Raw genomic sequence first — 21319 nt, 5'->3', positions numbered from 1 at the left:
CATTACATGATGTAAACCATAAGTACAGTACAGTTTGGACACACCTTCTCATTCAATGTGTTTTCTTTATTTTTATGACCATTTACATTGGTAGATTCTCACTGAAGGTATCAAAACTAGAAATGAACACATGTGGAGTTATGTACTTAAAAAAATGTTTTATATTTTAGTTTCTTTGCTCTGTTTCCTGCTTTGCTCACTCTTGGCATTCTCTCGATGAGCTTCAAGGTCGTCACCTGAAATGCTTTTCCAACAGTCTTGAAGGAGTTCCCAGAGGTGTTTAGCATTTGTTGGCCCCTTTGCCTTCACTCTGCGGTCCAGCTCACCCCAAACCATCTCGACTGGGTTCAGGTCTGTGGAGGTCAGGTCTCCACTTTTTGTTAAGTACATAACTCCACACGTGTTCATTCATAGTTTTGATGCCTTCAGTGAGAATCTTCCAAAGTAAATGGTCATAAAAATAAAGAAAACACATTGAATGAGAAGGTGTGTCCAAACTTTTGGCCTGTACTGTATGCTACAGATTATATAAGGCACAGTTTAGTAAAGTGTTACTACCACGTTCAAACCAAACCGGAGACTGGTTGATGAATGCTGGGATTTGTGCTGCACGCCGTTATCTGTTGAGCCCTGAATTGACTGCTTTGTGGCTGTTATCTGCATATTTGAAGCCATTGACCTGATGCTTTTGCGGATTTTTGTGTTTTTAACCAAGCAAGAAGCAATGTAAATTCCATTGTGACAATAAAATACATTCATTGTGTAAGTTTACAGTAAAATATTTCTAATAATGTGTACACAATACAATGTTTTAAATGGGTATACTAGTCTTTATTAGAATGCACGGACTGTTTGACTGAAAATAAATGTGAATGTTTACTGAATGCCTAAAGTCTTTGTGCTGCATAAAAGACAAAATTGTAGTGATGGATAAAAAGAATGGAAATCGAGCTGTATCTTTATCGATTGTAGTAGAGTTGAGTTCAGCACTATAAATGTTTTTTAAAAGTTAAGAGTGACGGTAGTTGTAGCGTGTGAGACCAACACAAACCCAGAACGTTCAAGAAGTTTCTTAAACTGCGTCACAATGACGCGACCTGCGCAACTTTTCCAATTTATTCTGACGCTCAGACTGAAAATACTGCGAATGGCCACTAGGGGTCACGTAGTGTGCAAGTTTTAAAACATAAAGCCATATAGACCAAAATCCAAGGGCCAAATGCAAAGTGCAGTTAAAATCAGAGCCAAGGGCCACTTTAGTGGAGGAAGCAAGTTCTGTAAAGATAATTTATTCAGAGAAATTAAATATCAGGGAACAATTAAAATGACATCTTCACAGTGACTGTTGAGCCTTGTCAGCACAATACATCTTTGTTGGGAGTCCTCATCTCTACTGGATGCAGCTCTATTTTTTGTTTGGACGCTAAGCACATATACATATTTATGTCAGCTAACTGTACATACTAGAAATGTGCTGGAACACACACACACGCGCGCGTATATGTGTGTATAAATATATATTTTTTTGTAATTTATTTGCTCTTATATAACATGTTCACTCTCTCAGATGAACGCTAATCAAGGTACCATTGGTTTTCATTATATATACATATATATATATATTTTTTTTTTTAAATACAGCAGTTACAGAGATATTGTGATGCGATGACACTTCACTTTATCAGAAATAGGAACGTTTGAAAGTCTGCCAAACAAATAATGCAAGAACATTTAGAACATTTTTATTGTTTCAAACCCACCATTGATATACACATAGCCCATTCTGGTTACCTATTTTGACATTTTTAAAAGAAACTCACTATAAAAAATACATTATATAGTTCTTAAAAAAAGAAAAAGATATCCACTGATGTTTGACTCAAAACAAGTATTTGCTCAGTGTCTGGTACTGGTTTGAATTTGGTAGTATTATATGATTGATTAAAAAAATAAAATGAACATTTTAAAATGTTACAATAAAATTCAAATTGGAGGAACACAAATCTGTGTATTGGTGTTACACAGGTGATTATTTATGGCACATCCCATATTAATCTAAAAGGGCACCATTCACCGATCACCCTGGCCACTGTGTATGGAAACTAAACTGAGGTTGAGCTGGTCTGCTGTTCCCATGGTAACAGAGTCAATTCCTCCACCATTGCAGTCTAAATAGTGGGCAGTTCAAAGGTCCTGTCTGCTGGACGTGCCTCTGGAAAAGTGTATGTGAGTGTGTGTCTGTGTGTATTTCTTTGGTTTCATGAGTCACAGACTGTACCGGGGTGTAACTGTTATTGTATGCTAGTAAGTGGAGATGCACAGGATCCAAACTCAGTTAGCGGGGCCAGGGTCTGCCAGAGGAATGGTGTGCAGCACCTCATCCAGGAGCTGCAGGGCCCGGTGGAGATGCACTTCTACCCAGCAGGGTGTGTGCTTGATGCTCTGCCGGGGGTAATCAGGACCCCAGCCCTTGACAAAGCTTAAGCGCAGGATGCAGAGGCGCCTCAGGTCATCCACCCCAATCCCTGCTGCAGCAGAGAGGCCTAGAAATTGGAACAGTGAAAAACAGAGATTAAGAAGTTAATTAGGTTTAACTTCTACTGCCACTGCACTAAAATTAACTTTTTCAAATAATTATGTTTTTAAGGGACTGCTGCAGTTTTTACATCAATCTTTCATCAGCTTTTCATTATAAATAGAGTTCAATATCCAGTCCACACCACGCAGTAGAAGCGCCACAAAACAGGCAATAATAATGAACATACTGACAGCTGGGGCAATGCCCCCCACACTTCCAGGTCCCGGAATGTTGCCCGCCACGGCGGCCGCCTGAGCGGACGCTGCTGCTTGTGCTGTGGCTGCCTGCTGCTGCATCTGCCGGTGGCACTGACGAAGGTCAAATACCTGAGGACGAGGAGGAGGCTTATCTCTTTGTGCACCATTTATCTCGATCTTGGGGGTATTCATTCTGGGCCAGCTTTTTCCCTCTTGCATAGTTGTGCATCCTTGTTCTACCTTGATGTAAGCGCCAGGGTAGATCTTATGAACTGCGTCGCCTGGGGCTCGGCCAGCCTCTCTGTCCAAATAGTAGCTCTGCACAAAAACAGCGTGGTCGCTGAGACAGCGCATCCAAACATCTCCTTCTCCACGGCACTCCAGCTGCACCCCTTTCCCAATGTGTAGCCTGTCAGACACATGGAAATAAGACTTTATAATAATGATAATAAATATAATAGGTTTAAATTATATAGCACATTTTCAAAGCAAGTATTCTTCCATTAATAGTCAAACAATACTCAGTACAAGCCAAAGAACAATGCGTAAGGACAAACACCCTGCCACAGACTCACCTGGCTCTCTCACTGGCTTCAGTGCGGTGAACGTTACTCAGCTGCCCCAAGCAGAAGCGGTCACCGCCAGAGGGATCCACATAACCATCCACAGTCACCAAAGGACAGTTTGCCAGAACCTTAAACATCTCTCCAACCTGTATGTCCATCTCAAAGTAAGATATTGAGCACCAGAATTCAGGACCTGTTAAATAACACATCAATGTTGATAATTTATAGGTCACAGATGGGTCAGCATAATGACATCTTACCACAAATGCTCATAACAACAAAGGCTATAGGAATGATAAAGCACCTGGATGGTTGGAGACTTGTCGGGAAAATGAAGAAGGAGCGTGATGTTGAGACCCTAAACAAATCAAATTAGAATTTTGTCAGCATTAAAAAGATTTTTTCTCATTCAAGCACAGTATTTCTGAATCATATCTGGTTTAGACAGTTAAGCTTTGAAAAAAAATTCAGATTTTCAAAAAAAAAAAAAAATGCCATGTTCATTATTCATATTCATTGTGATAATGCTAGAGCATCAATCCAATTCCAAATTCTTCAAAACCATGTTTGAGATCAAGCTAATCATCTATATGCAGTATATTTAGTAATGTCTAAAAACCATTTCAAGTCATTACAGACCTAGCTGAGGACATTCACTTGCTGCTCAAAAGAGAAATGCCAAAAAACCAACGGTATGTTCTGCATACAACTGTATAGCATAGCACAAAAAAAGTGAAAGTGAAGTTATTGTCATTGTGAAACACTGAAGCACAGCACACGATGACACAACAAAATGTGTCCTCTGCTTTTAACCATCACCCTTGGTGAGCAGTGGGCAGCCGTGACAGGCTCACAGGGAGCACCTTGGCGGATTGGGATTCGAACCGGCAACCTTCAGATTACGGGGCCGCTTCCTTAACCGCTAGGCCACCACTGGCCCTGTGCAAATCATAAAAAAGGAGAAAAAAATATTTCCAGCGCTGGCAAGAACTGCTTACAGCACCATCAACCCCAGCCCTGGCTCCGATAAAAGGAACCCACGTACAGCATCGTGGGCTGGGTGACTAGAACGCGAATGCAGCCAAAGGCCTGCCCCAAAACTACCGCGTTTTTATTTCCTCAACTAAAGCCTGTTCAATGAAAGACAAAGAAAATGAAGGTGAGGTCCCAATCGCCACTAACCCTGTTTGGGAACAGGTCCAGCGGGAACCCTCCTTCCTGAAAGTCCAAAAGGTGGATGCCATTGTTAGAACCAGGCTCTGGTGGTGAATGGAGAGCAGCAAGGCTGGTGCCCCTTGCCGCTCTGCCACGTCATCATTAAGTGTTCACAAGGAGGTGTTGGTGGCACCAAGAGTAAAAACAGACACCATCATGTTCATCATGAAGCCACAGTCACCCCTTCCAGTAACCTTGGTACCTCTGCCCATCCTAGAGGTCTCGTTTGAGTGAGTGGGGCCGCTGCCCAAATCTGCCGAGGGACATGAGTACATCCTGGTAATTGTGGACTATGCGGCATGATATCCAGAAGCCGCTCCCCTACGGAAGGCCACCATCGCACACAAGCTCTTCCTCCTGATGAGCCTGGTGCACAGACCTTTTCTGCCTTCTCCAGGTGAAGCATCTCTGAACCTCCGACTACCACCCCCAAAACAACGACCCTGTTGAGCGCTGCAACCAATTCTTGAGGCAAATGCTGAAGGGGGTGATATGCTGCCCTATGTGCTTTTTTTGCCCTCCGACAGACAGATGCCACAGGCCTCCGCGGGCTATCAGGTCACATCTAGGAGATAAAGGAACGGATCCAAAAAATCCTGCCACTGGTATGTGGGCAGGATAGCCAAGAGAGCTGTGACCCTGTGCTGGTGCCTTCCTCAACCTGCAAATTCCTTGCCACCTGGCAGGGCCCCTACATGGTGGCCAGCCAGGCCGACGCCAGGCACAGACGGTATACCGTGTCAACCGCGTAAGGAAACCAGCTGAAGGGACACCAATGCCAGGAGGTAATGTTCCTCCCTGGGGCGTGTTCAAGCTTACCCTGTGTCTGTGGTTGCCCTTCTATAGCCTCCCACATGACAAGTGCTACATCAATATTCCTGAAAAAAAGGCCTCGAGCAAATCTAAATGTGACAAGGGTCTGACTGATCTGGGGCTCAATAGCGTATTCAAATACATTCAGTAAAATATGTAGAGTAACTGTTTTTACCAAGACACACAGCAGTGACGTACAGAAATGATTTGAGGGATGATGGGATTGTTGCTGGTGACTCCGTCCATTTACTTGAGGTCCTACAGGGGTATACGAAGCTGTACTTGAGCCGGTCCAAGTAGCTGAAGATTTCATGAATTTCAGTAAATAAAAATGAAAATGAAAGAAAGAAGATTATTCAATCATCTGGTGAATTGAAACTGTAATGCAAAGCAACACTATTTAATAAAAAGTACAGATCTCCCCACAAAGTAGCCCAATTCTAAAATTGCAGGGACAGTAAGGAAAATGCTTATAACATTAAAAATATAGGGACTGTTAATGACTACCACAGAAACATTATACATTATGGCAGACATCCTGGAAGATTATACACAAATTCTACATGTCTCCCTAAATTGTACTTGAGAGCTGTCTGTCTTTGGAAGTGGACCAATTTTTAATTTATACAAATGTGTAGATCATTTGTGTGTAACAGATACTGTGTTCATGGGCTGTTCATGGGATTACACAGGCTAAACTTTGTCAGGAATCCCTGTTCAATACTGTGTTATCTGTATAGAAAAAAAATGTCTGGGAAATGCATTACCTAGTTTCAAAGATTGTGTTTAGCATATAATAGTAGTAGATGTAGTAGTAGTAGTAGTAGTAGTAGTAGTGTGTGTGTGTGTGTGTGTGTGTGTGTGTGTATATATATATATATATATATATATATATATATATATATTCACAAAATTGGGGAAAATGTGACTTACTATAACTCGCAAATACTCAAGTTTAAAATTGTATGCACAACAGGGATGGGAATAACACAAAATCCATGATATCATGTTATCATGATAGCAATGATATCACAGTACTGCCAATTCTGTGATACTCAATACAATTATCTATGATACAATCAAAATATCTTTGTAACCGAAGAAAAAAAACTGAGCTAAATCAAGCAGAGAAAAAATACTGTATCAGGGTTTGAACACAAATGCAGTCTGGTAAAAAACAGCCTTCAGTACCTCCAATCAGTTCTGTTTATAAAAACACAGTTTCTTAGACATGGGTTTAACTTAAGGATTAACTTAAAACTTTTATATGCTGAAAGAAAGTATGACAGTATGTTTCAATATTGAAGTTCAACAGAAGTAGCTATTCTCTGATCGTGTAAATTTCTCAGAGCCAGACAACATTGCCATCTTTCTAATTCTAAGTCAAATGCATCAAACAAATGTTTACGGTCAAAAATCTGAAAGTTACATCCCTCCATTTCCGAATTAGTGCAAAACAGTTGTTTTAAGATGTGAAAGATGCTCTGACCACATTAAAAAATTACGTAATCTGCATTATGGCACCATCACACTCCGGCTTCATTACTCACTGTGGAAGGAGCCCTGTGCCTGGGCGTGCTTTGAGCCGCTGTAGTCACTGTGGCCGGACGGCGACTGCAAGTGAGTAGGGGTGCCGTGAGTTGGGGTGGACGGAGGGGACGTAGAGGCCAGACTCTGGCCCTGAGGGGAGGCGATCTGCAGAAGGCCCTCATTATGGGCGCCCTGCATGGGCATCAGCGAAGCGGCTACTGTGTTGCGGAAGCGGGGCGATAACACCATCATGAAAGGTGAGAGACAGCATATGGAGACGACCGCATATATATCGGGCTATTGTGAAAGCCAAGGACATAGACACGACTAAGCCTTAGTTCACATGGCCCCGGCCCACATTACGCTGTAGCAGGGCCCTGTGTGAAGCTGTCAGCAGCTTTGAGGGGAGGAAGCTCACCTGGTGGGGAGCGAGAGAGGTTGGAGTAGACGCTGACAGATGGCGCGCGAGTCGGCTCGGGGGGCAGCTGCAGCGGGGGGAGCGGCTGGCTGTAGTGGTCGGGCTGAGGGGGGATTCGGGACGGGACGTCCATCTGGATGCAGTCCGGGACGTACTCCTCCTTAATTAGCCTTCCTGCTGGGGCTGGGGAAGTTCCCCGAACGCACGGGGTGAGCACCTGTATATGCATTTATATGGGGTTTTTATCCCCCCCCCCGGAAAATTCAGCTACGCTAATTTTTTTGTACTTTGGACAGAAAAAAAAAAAACAACAACAACAACAACAACGTGTCCCAGCAAGCACAGATCTGGCACGGGATGCTGGTGTTTTTCATTTTCAGGAAACATGCTGAACATGAGAAGCATAATAAACAAGCCTCGTCAGGTGTATGATGTGGTTCCTCTTATTCCAGAGAGCTATTTATTCACACCAAAGAAAACGTAAGCCTCTTACCAGAGTTCTGCAAACTGAGCCCGACTTCGTGGAGAATGAACGGAGAAAAAAAAAAAAAACAAAAAAAACAATGCAGAGTTACAATACGGATTGCAAACGTATCAATGGGTTATCCTCTGGCTACAAGAAAGATGAAAGAAACACATGGGGCGTAGACGGGAAAAAATACCTATGCCAGGAGACACCACCCTCTCGTAATGGTAGGGGTTGACACAGACGTTGTCATACTTGAGGTCGAACGCATACTGACAGAACTTGACATGCTTCAGTTCATTTTTGTGGAGGTCTGGCCAGCGCCAGAGTCGTGCGTAGATCACGTGGGGAAATCCTTTCCGCCCTGCAACCTAGGAATGAATGTTTGCAAATGTTAGAACGTTTACATTTACAGCATTTATCAGACGCCCTTATCCAGAGCGACTTACAATCAGTAGTTACAGGGACAGTCCCCCCCTGGAGCAACTTAGGGTTAAGTGTCTTGCTCAGAGACACAATGGTAGTAAGTAGGGTTTGAACCTGGGTCTTCTGGTTCATAGGCGAGTGTCTAACCCACTGGCTAGGTTAGAAGTCAACACAACACACACACATACATGTGTGTGTATATATATATGTAGGAAGAAGTTATACAGTTTTGTAGGGAGCTATTTATCCCATAAGCCCTCTGCTCCCAGATATGCTTCAGGGGACAAACTGAATCTGAATCTGAGTCACCAGTGCGGCAGTCCTGAATCACACTGATTCACAGGTTCTCGGGACATATATCTTGCCTAAGAAATCTTGACAAGAAAAAGCGTGTGTGTGTGTGTGTGTGTGTGTGTGAACAAGAGAACACATGTGATAAAGTAACTGGTGTTAAACATGTTCAGGGCACAACCTACATCCAATTCAGTCCCACAACAATGAAAGTTCAGAAAGAATCTGGAAATTTCTCACAACCTAAAAAAAAAAAAAAACAACCCAAAAAACACACCCCATCCGAACAGAAACTTTCCACAAAGAGTCAGAGTTGGGTTAGAGCCAAATGTATGACGTCTCACACACTCTCACACACACACACACACACACACACAGACCACTAGTCAGATTCTTTCACTTTGACTCATTTATCCACTTGCTGGTACAGAGATCCATTTCCTACACATCTTCAAATCGTGCGGAGGCAGCTAGCTGACAGACGGGGTACGAAGGCACCTGAAGGCGCTACGGCGACCCAAATTTCAGACAAACTCGGGACGCTCCAACACACACCCACACACGCTCGCATACTCAGAGACAGACAGGCTTAACTTAACCCTGCCCCTTTCCTGTGTCTCAGACAAAACAAGCCGCGCCGCCCCTCCACCCTCCTCTCTCTTTCGCTCTTTCGCTGTCTAAGCTGGGGGAGGGGTAGGGAAATCGCTCTGCCGTTTACGCTCTTCCATTCCCTCGCACACGAGCTCGCAGAGGCCCAACCTTTACAGCGGGCTGCAGCCAAGTCCAGAGGCTTCGCTGGTCTCACTGATCGGAAAGGTGACCGAAGTCACCCTGAAGCAGGAGATTAAGGTCGCGTAAGGCACGCGGGTGAATGTCACGACGAGCAATATCACATATTCAACTATCATCCTGTGGGATGTTGACATTCTCTCAATATCTAATATATTTGAGGTCGATTTGAACAATTTCACCATCCCCCTGCTCTGAATTTGTCCAAAGACAAGAGAATGTGAGAAATAAAACTGATCAGAACTGCGGCGAATAACCTCGACATTGTGAGGGCAGCAGAGCCACGGAACCTGGTGACACACCTGAAGCCGCCCATCCAGCGTCCTCTGGATGGTGACACATTTGCTCGGGTGGACCCCGTTTGTCGTGATGGCCGTGATGAGGGAGTCCAGCTCGTCCTTCTTCTCCTTCAGCTTCTTCACAAGGCTCTCGATGGCCCGCTTGGCGAAGCCCTCGTTCTCCCCGCCCTGCCGGTGGCACATCAGGCTGTGCACTATGCTCAGACAGGCGTCATTGCTGCTGGGGGGGGTTTACTGACATTTTCCTGCAGAGTTCAAATGGGAGATGCAACGTAAAAGCACGGCAGAAAAAAAAAAAAAACATTCGGAGTGGCTGTCATGGAAAACAGCTAGATGTGCTATTTACGCGTGGCCACTCGGACAACTTCAGTCAACTGTCAACCTCTGCCCGTAGAGAAAAAAAAATGTCCTCTTGACACCCAGGTGTCCCAGCCTGTCCGGGCACACGGCAAACGGCGAGGCACTTACCGAGTCCCCGAGACGGACGCCTGTCCCCCTCCGGCCGCCGCGTCCGCGCCGGCGTCACTTCGGAGCGCTCGCGCCTCTGCCGCGACAACACGCGCGAGCAATCTGCGCCCGAGGCTCGGCGCAGCCAATCAGCGGGCGGCCAGCGATGACGTAGCTCCAGGTCTGTCTGGGCTGCCGTCAGATTGACGGGACGGCTGGACGTCCCTCTCACCGTTTTAAGGTGGCGCCATGTAGTGCACTGCCATTCCGCTCAGCTCCTTACACAAAAGCTTAAACATACGAAGTATAAATGTGCGAAATGTAGTCGCAGGGTTGCCGGTTCGAATCCCGAGCCGTCCCCACGCACTGCGCGCCATTCTCCAAGGGCGATGGGTTAAAATGCAGAGGACACGCTTCGTTGTCACAATGAAAATCCCTTCAGTTCGAAAACCATTTAAACTATTTCATCTCGAAACACAACTGCTGTCCAACCGCAAAGGACGTTTATACATGGTTAATCGATATTCAAGATTCAAGATTAACAGTACTGTCAGTACAACTTTTCTGTACAATGAACAGGTCGAACAGGACATAACTGGACAAAATCATGTAGGACTGCTTGTGAGTGGATATGTTGGATATTTCAAACAGACAACCAACTCTCCTTCTCGACTCACATCAGCAATCTTTCCCGCTCATGTAGAGTCCTTCTCTACAATATCAGACAAATCAGTCCTTATCTGTAAACACAGGCCACCCAGATACTGGTTCAGTCCCTAGTAATCTCACGACTGGACTACTGCAACTCCCTTCTAGCTGGTTTACCACTATGTACCATCCGACCTCTACAACTCATACAAAATGCAGCAGCACGACTGATCTTCAACCTTCCCAAATTCTCCCACACCGCCCCTCTGCTACGCTCCCTCCACTGGCTCCCAGTAGCTGCACGCATCAGGTTCTGATGCTGGCCTACAAAGCCAAACATGGAGTTGCACCATCCAACCTCACAGCCCACGTTATACCTCACACTGCACCTCGTATACTCCGAGCCTCCAGTACTGCTCGCCTGGTCCCTCCATCGCTGAAGGTAAAAGGAAGACATTCATCTAGACTCTTCTCTGTCTTGGCCCTTCGGTGGTGGAATGAACTCCCCCTCGAGGTCAGAACAGCTCAGTCACTGAGTATTTTCAAATGGCAGCTCAAGACCTTCCTCTTCAAAGAACATTTAAAGTCCACACGACTAGCCGAGACTATCACCACTTTTAAGAAGCAGGTGAAAACCCTCTTGTTCAAAAAATATTACAGACAAATCTAACACTTACACACGCACATGTGTACACATTGCACAAACAATACAAAAATATATAAATACATTATAATTTTTCTTCGTCTAGCACCTAACAATCTCTGAGCATGCTCTTCACTGACAAGTTTGAGCCTTATCAGGGCTCTTAGTTTGTAAACTCAATATTCTATAGAAATCGAACGAGAATTGCTGGTGTCTTCCTCTTGTAAGTCGCTTTGGATAAAAGCATCTGCTAAATAAAGTAAAGTAAAGTAAAGTAAAGTAACATTTAGATTAACTTGTAACTTTCTTATTGTTGAACTTGTGTACAGAATCTACAACAAGAGTGAATAAAAAGATTGTATTCATAGTTGAGGGTCCTAATGAACTAGAACTGATCACTTCATTGATGGTAACTTGAAAGCGCGTTGTAAATCGCTCTGGATAAGGGCGTGTGCCAAATGCCTTAAATGTAAATGTAAATGTAAACAGGACACACAAGACAAGAGAAACATGTACAAGGAATGTGCAAAAAGATACAATATAACAATGATTTTGTCATTATCATTGTTAATAACAGATATCTATTCTAACATAGGCACCCAAAGGCTTGCCCTTGTACATTTGATTCACGTGCATCTGCTTACCTTGTGTCTAGGTAGAGGGACGGGCCCAAGGGGCCGTGGAGACTTTGCCAGTGGGGATTGTGGCAGGAGTGGATGGTTTGGTCGCCCTAAAATCACCCAAGAGGAGCTTGACTACCAGCTGGACGCCTATATGTCCAAATCCAAAGCATACTTAGATGCAGAGTTGGACGCTCATATGGCCCAGTCTGACACTGAGCCAATGGAGCGACTTCTACACACTTCTTCCGCCTCAGTTATGCTAAACTTTGTTGCATTTTTTTTTTGTTAGTTTGCTTTTTTTTGTGACGGTGCCAGTTCTTGATTGACCTGGCAACATATTTAAATAAGTACACATTTGGTTCATAATTGGAAGCTCTTTAATCTGATAGCTACTCTAAAGTAGGCGGAAGAACCAAACGAATATAAAGTCGCCGCCCTGCCTGCCTTTCAGGCCAGCAGGTGGACGTAAAATATCGCGATAATTTACGCGGTTTCCCCGATATCCGCGCGCCATTTTCGGTAAATTGGCGGCTTTTCTTCCTCTTCTTCTTTTTTCCGGTCTTGGAACACCGTGGTTAACGTACGGACTTCGCGGTGAGTGTTGTCGGCGTAAATAAATCGTCGTGTCGGACGATTTTTTTTTTTTTTTTTATTAAAACGATGGTAGTTGTCGTTAATTTGGCGGAGTTGCAAAGGGTGACAAAGTTTACAATAATTACAAGGACGTACTATATTTCCACCGCGGCGGGGAACGTGGACCGCTCATGTCCCTTTGTCGCCTCTTTTTGCGGGGTTTACGCTTTTAAAAACCGGTAATAGTTGTTCTGGCCTCTTCCGTCAGGAAACATGACGTCCACGAAGGTCACGCTGAAAGGCACCAGCACAGTGTCCCTGAACGAGCGGTGAGACCTGCCGGCCTGGAAACGTCCAATGCTGACAAATGGCTAAAAAATAAGATAATAAAAGTTTCAACTGCGGCATCTCCCTGCTGGTTTGTGGGGTTTCTTGAAAGCGACTGTGTGTGTGTGTGTGTGTGTGTGTGTTCTCGCTGTTTCAGCTTCACTTGCATGCTTAAGAGCCAGCTGCAGCCTCCAGCCGACGTGAAGGTGTCCATGCAGGAGCAGCATGTGGCCAGTGCTCGGAATCGTCACCTGGCCCTGCAGATGGAGAACAGGCCGTCGGTGCAGGCCGCTCTGGGGAACAGTGAGGTGAAGGATGTTGCGTTTTCACCTTGGGGCGGCAGAAACGACGTTTGCGGGGTTGGCGATGGTTTTTATTCAAGCCTCTTGTGGTGTAGGCTGACACTCCACAGCAAAGAAGGAAGAGGGTCAACATCCATGCCCGATTAGGCTACCCCGTGCGAGGTGGGGCCCGAGGTTTCAGAGGGCGTGGCAACAGAGGAGCTGTATTCCTGAGAGGTAAAAGCTGCTTTGCCTGAACTGTTAAGATCTGAATAACCCTTTTTGTATCTGCATGCGACATTAAACCTTCTCCTGCAGTATGGGGAAGAGGTGGTGTGAGTTGGTTGTCCGTGCGACGAGGGCTCAGGCACCAAGGGAGCTTGGTGGCCCGAGCAGGGGTTTTGGTGAGCAGAGGGGCTCGTGGTGGACTCAGAGGAAGAGGTTTGTATTTGGTGTATTGAATGCTGTAATAAATATTGCAAGAGTACATTTGATTCACGTGCATCTGCTTACCTTGTGTCTAGGTAGAGGGACGGGCCCAAGGGGCCGTGGAGACTTTGCCAGAGGGGATTGTGGCAGGGGTGGATGGTTTGGTCGCCCTAAAATCACCCGAGAGGAGCTTGACTACCAGCTGGACGCCTATATGTCCAAATCCAAAGCATACTTAGATGCAGAGTTGGATGCTTATATGGCCCAGTCTGACACTGAGCCAATGGAGTGACTTCTACACACTTCTTCCACCTCAGTTATGCTAAACTTTGTTGCATTTGTTTAGTTTGCATTTTTTTTTTTTTTTTTTTTTTTTTTTTTTTTTTTTTTTGCAATGGTGGTGCCAGTTCTTGAGTGACCTGGCAGCAAGTGTATATATTTGGTTCATAATTGGAAGCTATTTAATCTGTTTAATGTTGCCCATTTACTCGTACTAATTGTATGCAATCGTAATATGCACTGTTCTGAATGCTATTATTCTAAAAATATACTCTGCTTACTTTTTGACTTTAAATACTTCAATTCCATAAAAAAAAACTTCCATTTAGTTTATGTGCAATATATTCTAAACATCCTTTATTTTTTTTTATTTTATTTTATTTTTTTCTCCTTGTTTTGTTAATGGCTGTGTGTTCACTTTGGAGTCAGACCTTGACATACTTTTTATAAAAGGAAAAAATGGTTGATCGGTTTAGTTGTGGGTTTTATTTTAACAACCCCATCTGTTTTAACCACTTTGTTGTGGGTTTAGTTTAAGGTTAAGCAGTTTTTTTTTTTGTTTTTTTTTTTTTCTTTGCCATTTGTGCTGCATTTTAATAAATGTACACGTTTGTTAAAGTGTGTGTGTTTTTAATCCTTCCTGGTTTCCATTATTTGACTTGTAAACTATTATCTTTGCATCTGTGCATGCACGCTTTAGCAAGTGACTGTGATCTTTTCACATTTTCATACTTTTTTTTTTTACATATGTATATTTATTCATTGCTTCAGAAGACCTGATTCTTCCCCCCTGCCTGTTTGGATCTAATTCTATACTGGTTGGCTTGACTAATTCTAGTATTTAATGTCTCACTTCCATGCATGTTATGATACACTAATATAATAAATGTTGTGGCTTTCTTACAACATGCAGGTGAAATAAAATTAAAATCACATATTGTCATGCTTTTTGTACTGCAGGGGGCACTACTGAGATCTGTGTGACCCATGTTTATCTCTAAAGGTTGACTTGTTCCATCACATAGAGTACAAATTATTTCACACATTTAATCGGACTTACATTTTTATTGTGCCTAGTGCTCAACATCTATAAAGATATTGTAGCAATTATTCATAATATTTCTCATTTACTCCTCACTATCCATCACAGAATGCTGCTGCCATTCCTTGTGCAGGACGGGGGCTTCCAGCCTACAGTTGACTCAGAATTCCAGTTGCAAAAGACACCTGCAACCATTTGGCGAAGGTGAAAAGACCACCGTGGGACTAGACCGATTGATTCTCCTTTTTAAGAAAGATGGTCAATGATGTTTTATATCTTATTCAAAGGTCGGCACATTTTACCATATTGTCTCTGTTCTGTGAGTGCTAACATTTCCTACTATAGACTAGTATGTCATTTGTTTCCTGTTGTTCATCTCAGTGTACTGCAGGGGGCACTAGATAACTTTACAGTTTAACTGATCTCCTGCCTGTTTTCATCTGCTTTACTGGGGAAAATACAATGTCCTGTTTTTTAATATGGGACCACAGGCATCATTTTAGGACCGAGACTTACTTCCTATATTCTGTGAACTGAAATCGTTTCCTCAACTCTTTTACATGCAGCATGGTGCCATGAAGGTTAATGTGCATATTTTAACCCAGGGTTTCGCTGTCCTCCTGGACCACCTGTCATGTTTTAACAATTTAATGCTAATTTAATTTGACTAATTAGAATCAGTGGTTTTTTATGACCCAATAATGAATGAGGCAGGTTGCAAGCGTTTGTCGGCAGGAATGAAAGTTTCCTGCCAGAATCGAGATTAAGAATCCCAGCATTCGGTAAACGGACCATCGTGGTACACTGCAATTTGTTAACTGTGGTATTAAGGTGTCATTCACTGGCCTTTCCCAGCCTGATTCCGTAATCTTTACTGACCCATGTAAAAACAATGCCAACCTGTGCACATAATCATAAACCTGGGGTAGCAATTTTTGGCACTTATTGTCTAATGCATGGATTTTAACGTCAGAGACGTAACGTTTTTAGTCTTAAGAATTGGTCTCAAGTATCCTGCTGAACACAAAAAGAATGAGGACGAAAACCTGGACAGGTCTGTTGAGTATTTATGGCATTATGGTTGAATGAAATGGCAGTCATTTCAAACATTTGATGTTCGGAGAGCTTCAGTGCTGAAATACATCTTGGACTGCAGTTATAAAAATGTTGTGAAATGTGTGTAATTACCCAGCAAGGGGAGCAAATGCCATCACACCCAGTCAAAAATTAGAGCAATTTATGATAGCAATTAATATCCAGCTTACTATCAAATGACAAAGACTGTCTAAGTGTGCAATTACAGTCTTTGTATGTGTACTTGGAAGGGTGACACATACATCCACTAAGAAATACAGAGTGAGCACATTTATGCAACTTTATCACATGTAGAATTATACCACTTGTCCTTGTCCCTTTTAACCTTGATATTTAAAAACTCAGGGTCCTAATGTGCTACTTGATAAATGCTGTAAATGTACTTGGAGCTAGATAACAGAAAATGGCCTTTACATATTTTATTGCAATTCAGTCTTGATATATGTTTCCGCCATTTTCACAGTTTCACATTCAAATATCAGAATTGCATAATTTATGCTGGCAGAGAGTTTGTAATTCAGCGTGTAATAGAAATTCATAGCTTCAGAAGACAAAATCATTAGTGTTGATGTCACATCCTCCTAGAAATACAAATTATCCTTAATCCTCTCGGTCTCATTTTACGGAATAGGTTATTAACACCAATTTTCTACCCTATATTGTTTGCTTCTTGACCCTTGACCCTCATTCCCTTTCTGGGAATTGTCCACTGCAGTGAAGTCTATTTAATGCTACTTTAATTTGACTAATTAGAATCAGCTGTTTTTAATGACCCAATAATGAACAAGTCAGAATACATTTTCGATTTTTGATGACAGTAACAACATCCTCCTCTGAGTCCATTTGTCTATGAAGCCATTTAGCAGAGACAGATGCAGACAGAAGGCTTTAAAGGCTTGCTGTGCTCTTTTAACTTGTAGCCTGAGCTCTGCTAGCCTTGCTGATGTAGCTCCTGATTGTCAGGCATACTTGTCAAAGTGGCTGCTCACTGAATTGTGTACTCCCCATCCCATCCTTTTGTTTGATATGTCTAAACAGAGCTGCTTTACTCTTTGGATGACTATAAAGATTTGTCTTGTCTTATCTTATCTTATCTGGATAACTGAAGAGCCCCAGCTTCCATATTGTGGCAAGGCGATGTTTCTTGACATAAATGTTTTAACATTGCCTGCCTGTAATACAAGATGGTGTAAGGATATGACAATTTGTCAGTGTGAGAAAAATGGAACTGAGGATTAAATGGCCAGCACACTGAGGTCTAGAAAGCCTGTGAGTGGCCCTTTGTCCTGAAGAGACTAAGGACGTTCAGCATGAATGCCAGGATCCTCGTGAACCACACTGGGTGCACCATTGAGAGCCTGTTGACAGGTTGGAATGGGGTCTTGTACAGAAACGGCAAACTGCTCTGCTCACAGCAGCAAATCACTGCGGAGAGTGGTGGAGGGATCTTGGCACATCGCTGGCAACAAAGTGCCACTCCACCAACACCTCTGTCTGGAGCATGAACTTGCAGACATAAAGAGGTAAAACTGTCAGGTTCCCTGATTCATAATTCATTAAACATTTCTTTTTTTGATTACCTGTCACAGACTGCTGCTATTGTAATAATGCACAATACTGATGCTACTCTTGTACATTTTACATATTAATCCTCTTTTTCAGTAAATTTTCCTGAACCTGTTATATTGTTTTTCACATAAAAATTCTTGAATGTCATTCAGCTCATGCTATATATTTAATATAGTAATATTCCTAATTTTCAGTACTGAATTGAGATATTATCATTGTAATGACACATTTTACTTATTCACGATAAATAAAACTTTAATTTCCTTTTATACATTATTCATAGAAAGGTTGTTTATTGACTTCAGTCTAGAACTGTCTGCTGATGATAATGCTGCTGTTTCTGACCAATGATTAATGCAAAATCTGACATTTATTATAGTCTGTCCATTGTAACATTCTAAATGATTCATCTAAATAAACATATTGCATTTGTTTTGTATTCCACTGCTGAAGCTTAGTGATGGAATTTCGTGGAGAAACACCTATCTCGTAGATGCTACATCTGCACCAGGCACTTTATTCATGCAGCCATTTTGCCGGGCACTCACAAGGCCGGTAGCGAGGGCTATCGTGTTTCCATGGCAGTGCCAGCATCACCTCTGAGCTAAAAAGAAGGCTGCGCTTGAAATGAATGTCACTGGCTTTTGCGGATCACTCTCAGCACTCTGTTAGCCTCTTCAGTGACACATGTTTCAAAAGCTGACATGTTCCTGCCGATTTTCATCCAACGCTTCACGACTAAGAGAATCATTTTTCGTTTTCATTTTTGGTGAAGCAGTTCTTCTAGGTTTATAGCTAATCTGCATTGATGCATCTTCATCTATGCTTAGTCGTGTAAGTATTTTAATTGAATGGTAAACTGAATTATTCATTCATTCTGTTCTTTGTCTTTTCATACTTAAAAAAACAGTCTATGAACCAGTGACAGGACACATACACAGTGAGTAGATTTTTCTCCCCAAGGTGTAAATATATGTAGAAAATGTAGCACACATGATTTGAGTGTTTGACTTTTAAAGCCTTTCCTTGTCATTATTGCTCACCTCCTCTTTTTTGAGTCCATTATGAGACTAGCTGAGTGCCTCCGTGTTATGTCAATCAGGAATCAATGGTCCAATTCAACACCCACCTAATTTCTAGGAGAGGTGGAGTTCTGACAGTTCACTCCCACATGGCATCAATTTTCCCCTTCACCGTGATGTCAGGAGAATAAGGACAATCAACCATGCTCAGGATTTGCATAACAGAATTTAAAATACAAAGCAAATGTCTGCGTACGTGGAATTTTGATTATGTCATGCAAATTTTATGAACATTATATTCACATTTTGTGTTGAAGCAATGAGCACAGAACTGTCACAAGGGAATCGGCTTTTTCTGCGTGAAGCGACCTGTCTCAAATCCCTGACACATGTTGCCTTGTTGCAGTGGAAGTAATCTGACATGAGCTATTGACCAAACCCTTTCACGGCGTCCTTAAAGGAGAAAAGGTGGCGCTGGGAAGTAATGGTGGTGTGGGGTGTGTGAAAGAGGGGGACGGGGGCTATTGTGTTGCATCCTGTTGTGGTAACACTATCCTGCACTGGCTGTGACTCTTCAAGCAATATCGGCGTGGTGAGGGTTGATGAGATTTTCTTACCGGCCGCATGCTTAGAAGCTGGAGATGGAGGCAGTGGATGTAGCGCTGGAATCCTTTATGGCTACAGTAGATAAATGCTCAGATCAAAGTCAGTTCTCTGTCCAATGTGATTTGTGATTGATTGTCCTAACAGAAAAACCGCCTTTCGGATTGTTTTTTTTCTTGGTCTTTCTTTTGTCGATGGCTGTAGCTCGGTAAAGGTCAATTCAATTAGACCAGTATAATGCACATGCATAAAGAACAAAAGAATCACTTATGTTGCATAGCTATGCAAAAATGGAGCATGCATTTTCCACGCAGAATTTTTTGGGACCATTCAGGGCTATGCTGATTAAACCCGGTATTGTAAAGCAATCTGTTTCTGTAATCTGATTTGAAATGCAGCTAATTTCTTCACAGATATCTTATAAATGGGCAAAGCAGGGTGGTAGTAGCCTAGTGGGTAACACACTCGCCTATGAACCAGAAGACCCGGGTTCGAATCCCACTTACTACCATTGTGTCCCTGAGCAAGACACTTAACTCTAAGTTGCTCCAGGGGGGGACTGTCCCTGTAACTACTGATTGTAAGTCGCTCTGGATAAGGGTGTCTGATAAATGCTGTAAATGTAAATGAAATAAATGCAAAGCACAACTTAACACCTCCCATCATGTGAGCCACCGAAGGTGTCAACTTGTGTGTCTACGGCGATCATGCCTATCAATGCCGATTCATGCCAGACGTTTATTGGCACAGGCATGAGACGCTCTCATTCACCTTTTCTTCACACAGCCTGGCACACGTAGCACGAACACTAACATTGTTATTGTCTCGCTGGCTGTCAGTGTCTGGGATGTCAAGGGTCAAGTGTGGGGGGTGTCAACTGTAGGGACTGTCAAAGCCCATTGAGAGACACTGTGTGTGATTATGGGCTATACAAGAAATAAAGGTTGTTGTTGTTGTTGATGTCTGCATGGCACACAGAAAGAGGGACTGGGAATGCTCATGTGGAATCTCTCTCTCTTTCCAACCCCCACTGCTTCCATCACTCTCTCTCTCTCTCTCTCTCTCTCTCTCTCTCCAGTTGAAACGGAAGCCTGCCCCTGTGAGTGAATGAGAGAGACGCCTCCTCCTAGGTGAAGTCTCACTCTAATCACAGAGCGGGACTGCAGCTCTGTTTATTCAGCCCCTGGCTCTGACTGCACCTACAGGAAAAGACTGGGCAGAAGAGGCACGGCAGCTATGCCGGGATTTCCAGCATGGGAGTCCCGCAGCGTCCGGGCGCATGCCTGTAACCTGACCTGGACTTGGAGGAGGTCCTGTTCTGATGTTTGATGGGCCTTGCCTCTGATCCCCAACTGCTGTCATCACCAGGCTATGAGGACTCCTGCCTTGGACCCTTTGAGATCATCAGCTTTTCATCCAGGCCTGGCACTGACCTTACAGAGTGTGAGGAAGTTGCAAGGAATCTCTACCTTTGATTTCTTTCTCTCTTTGAATTGTCTAGATTTAGCAGCACAGCGCTGCATTGAATTCATGTGACAGAGCAAAATGTGTCCAACTGCTCTTAGTTGGACTCATTTTGGAATGATCTCTGCTTTCATTCTGCATGCTCCTCCGCCCCCACCGACCCATCTCCCTCTCTCCCTCCCTCTTTTTCTCCCTCACTTTCTGTTGTTAGTGAGCATCTGGCTGTGCAGCAACAGCTGAGAGACACTGCTCACAGATGACCAGATCACCACGGTAGCCGGAGCCTGACATGGAGATAACACACTTCTCCATTTGAGGTAATCTGATTTCCAAAATTGAAGCGACTGCAGGCAATTCATGACAACGGCTGTGTAAATCAGACAGGCTATTAGTGTAAATCAACAGCCGCTGTGCGTTCTGTACTTCAGCAGTATGTGTTGTTTGTGTGGCCATTGACCTGGTCTAAAATTACATGGCAAAATTGCATTGTCATGAAAACCATGAATTTGAAGAAAATAAATTCTAAATGTATATTGACTAAAGAAGAACAGAATCTAAATATGAGTTAATTGTTAGTGAACCTTGGTACCTGATGTCCATGTTGAAACAGTTGCTTTGACCAAAGACCATTCCGATAATTAGAGGTTTTTAAAGAGGTTTTTAGAGTAAAGAGTTGTTTAAAAGTT

The 21319-nt window shown here is 43.2% G+C and overlaps 3 protein-coding genes across 5 annotated transcripts in view; 2 read left to right on the top strand and 1 right to left on the bottom strand.

Moving 5' to 3' along the window:
• Positions 1–1720: 1720 nt before the first annotated feature.
• On the bottom strand, positions 1721–10191 carry smad10b (SMAD family member 10b). 3 transcript variants are annotated; one of them, XM_028981082.1, is made up of 12 exons: positions 10057–10178; positions 9592–9833; positions 7980–8154; positions 7811–7834; positions 7318–7500; positions 6920–7117; positions 5568–5669; positions 3646–3699; positions 3351–3534; positions 3016–3184; positions 2766–2904; positions 1721–2543 (listed from the first exon to the last, which is right to left on the bottom strand). In XM_028981082.1, the coding sequence occupies exons 2-12, from the start codon at positions 9769–9771 to the stop codon at positions 2332–2334; spliced, it is 1620 nt and encodes a 539-aa protein (XP_028836915.1). In that variant the 5' UTR covers positions 9772–9833; positions 10057–10178; the 3' UTR covers positions 1721–2331. The 3 variants fall into 3 exon arrangements, with proteins under 3 accessions (XP_028836915.1, XP_028836914.1, XP_028836913.1); XM_028981081.1 differs by having other exon boundaries at positions 2766–3184; positions 6920–7114; positions 10057–10191; XM_028981080.1 differs by having other exon boundaries at positions 2766–3184; positions 10057–10185.
• Positions 10192–12795: 2604 nt separating this feature from the next.
• On the top strand, positions 12796–13851 carry chtopb (chromatin target of PRMT1b). The gene is made up of 5 exons (XM_028980990.1): positions 12796–12851; positions 13007–13157; positions 13247–13367; positions 13449–13571; positions 13655–13851. The coding sequence occupies exons 1-5, from the start codon at positions 12796–12798 to the stop codon at positions 13849–13851; spliced, it is 648 nt and encodes a 215-aa protein (XP_028836823.1).
• Positions 13852–20328: 6477 nt separating this feature from the next.
• npr1b (natriuretic peptide receptor 1b) overlaps positions 20329–21319 on the top strand; it is a 31549-nt gene continuing 30558 nt past the window's right edge. Inside the window, exons 1-2 of the mRNA XM_028981056.1 lie at positions 20329–20612; positions 20845–20950. The gene's annotated coding sequence lies outside the window, so the exon portion shown is untranslated. The remainder of the gene's footprint in view (positions 20613–20844; positions 20951–21319) is intronic.

Source organism: Denticeps clupeoides, chromosome 5 (assembly GCF_900700375.1).
Source record: "Denticeps clupeoides chromosome 5, fDenClu1.1, whole genome shotgun sequence".
Lineage (NCBI taxonomy): Eukaryota > Metazoa > Chordata > Actinopteri > Clupeiformes > Denticipitidae > Denticeps > Denticeps clupeoides.
Note: the sequence above shows the minus strand (reverse complement) of the source record. Positions and strands in the feature narration are given on the sequence as shown.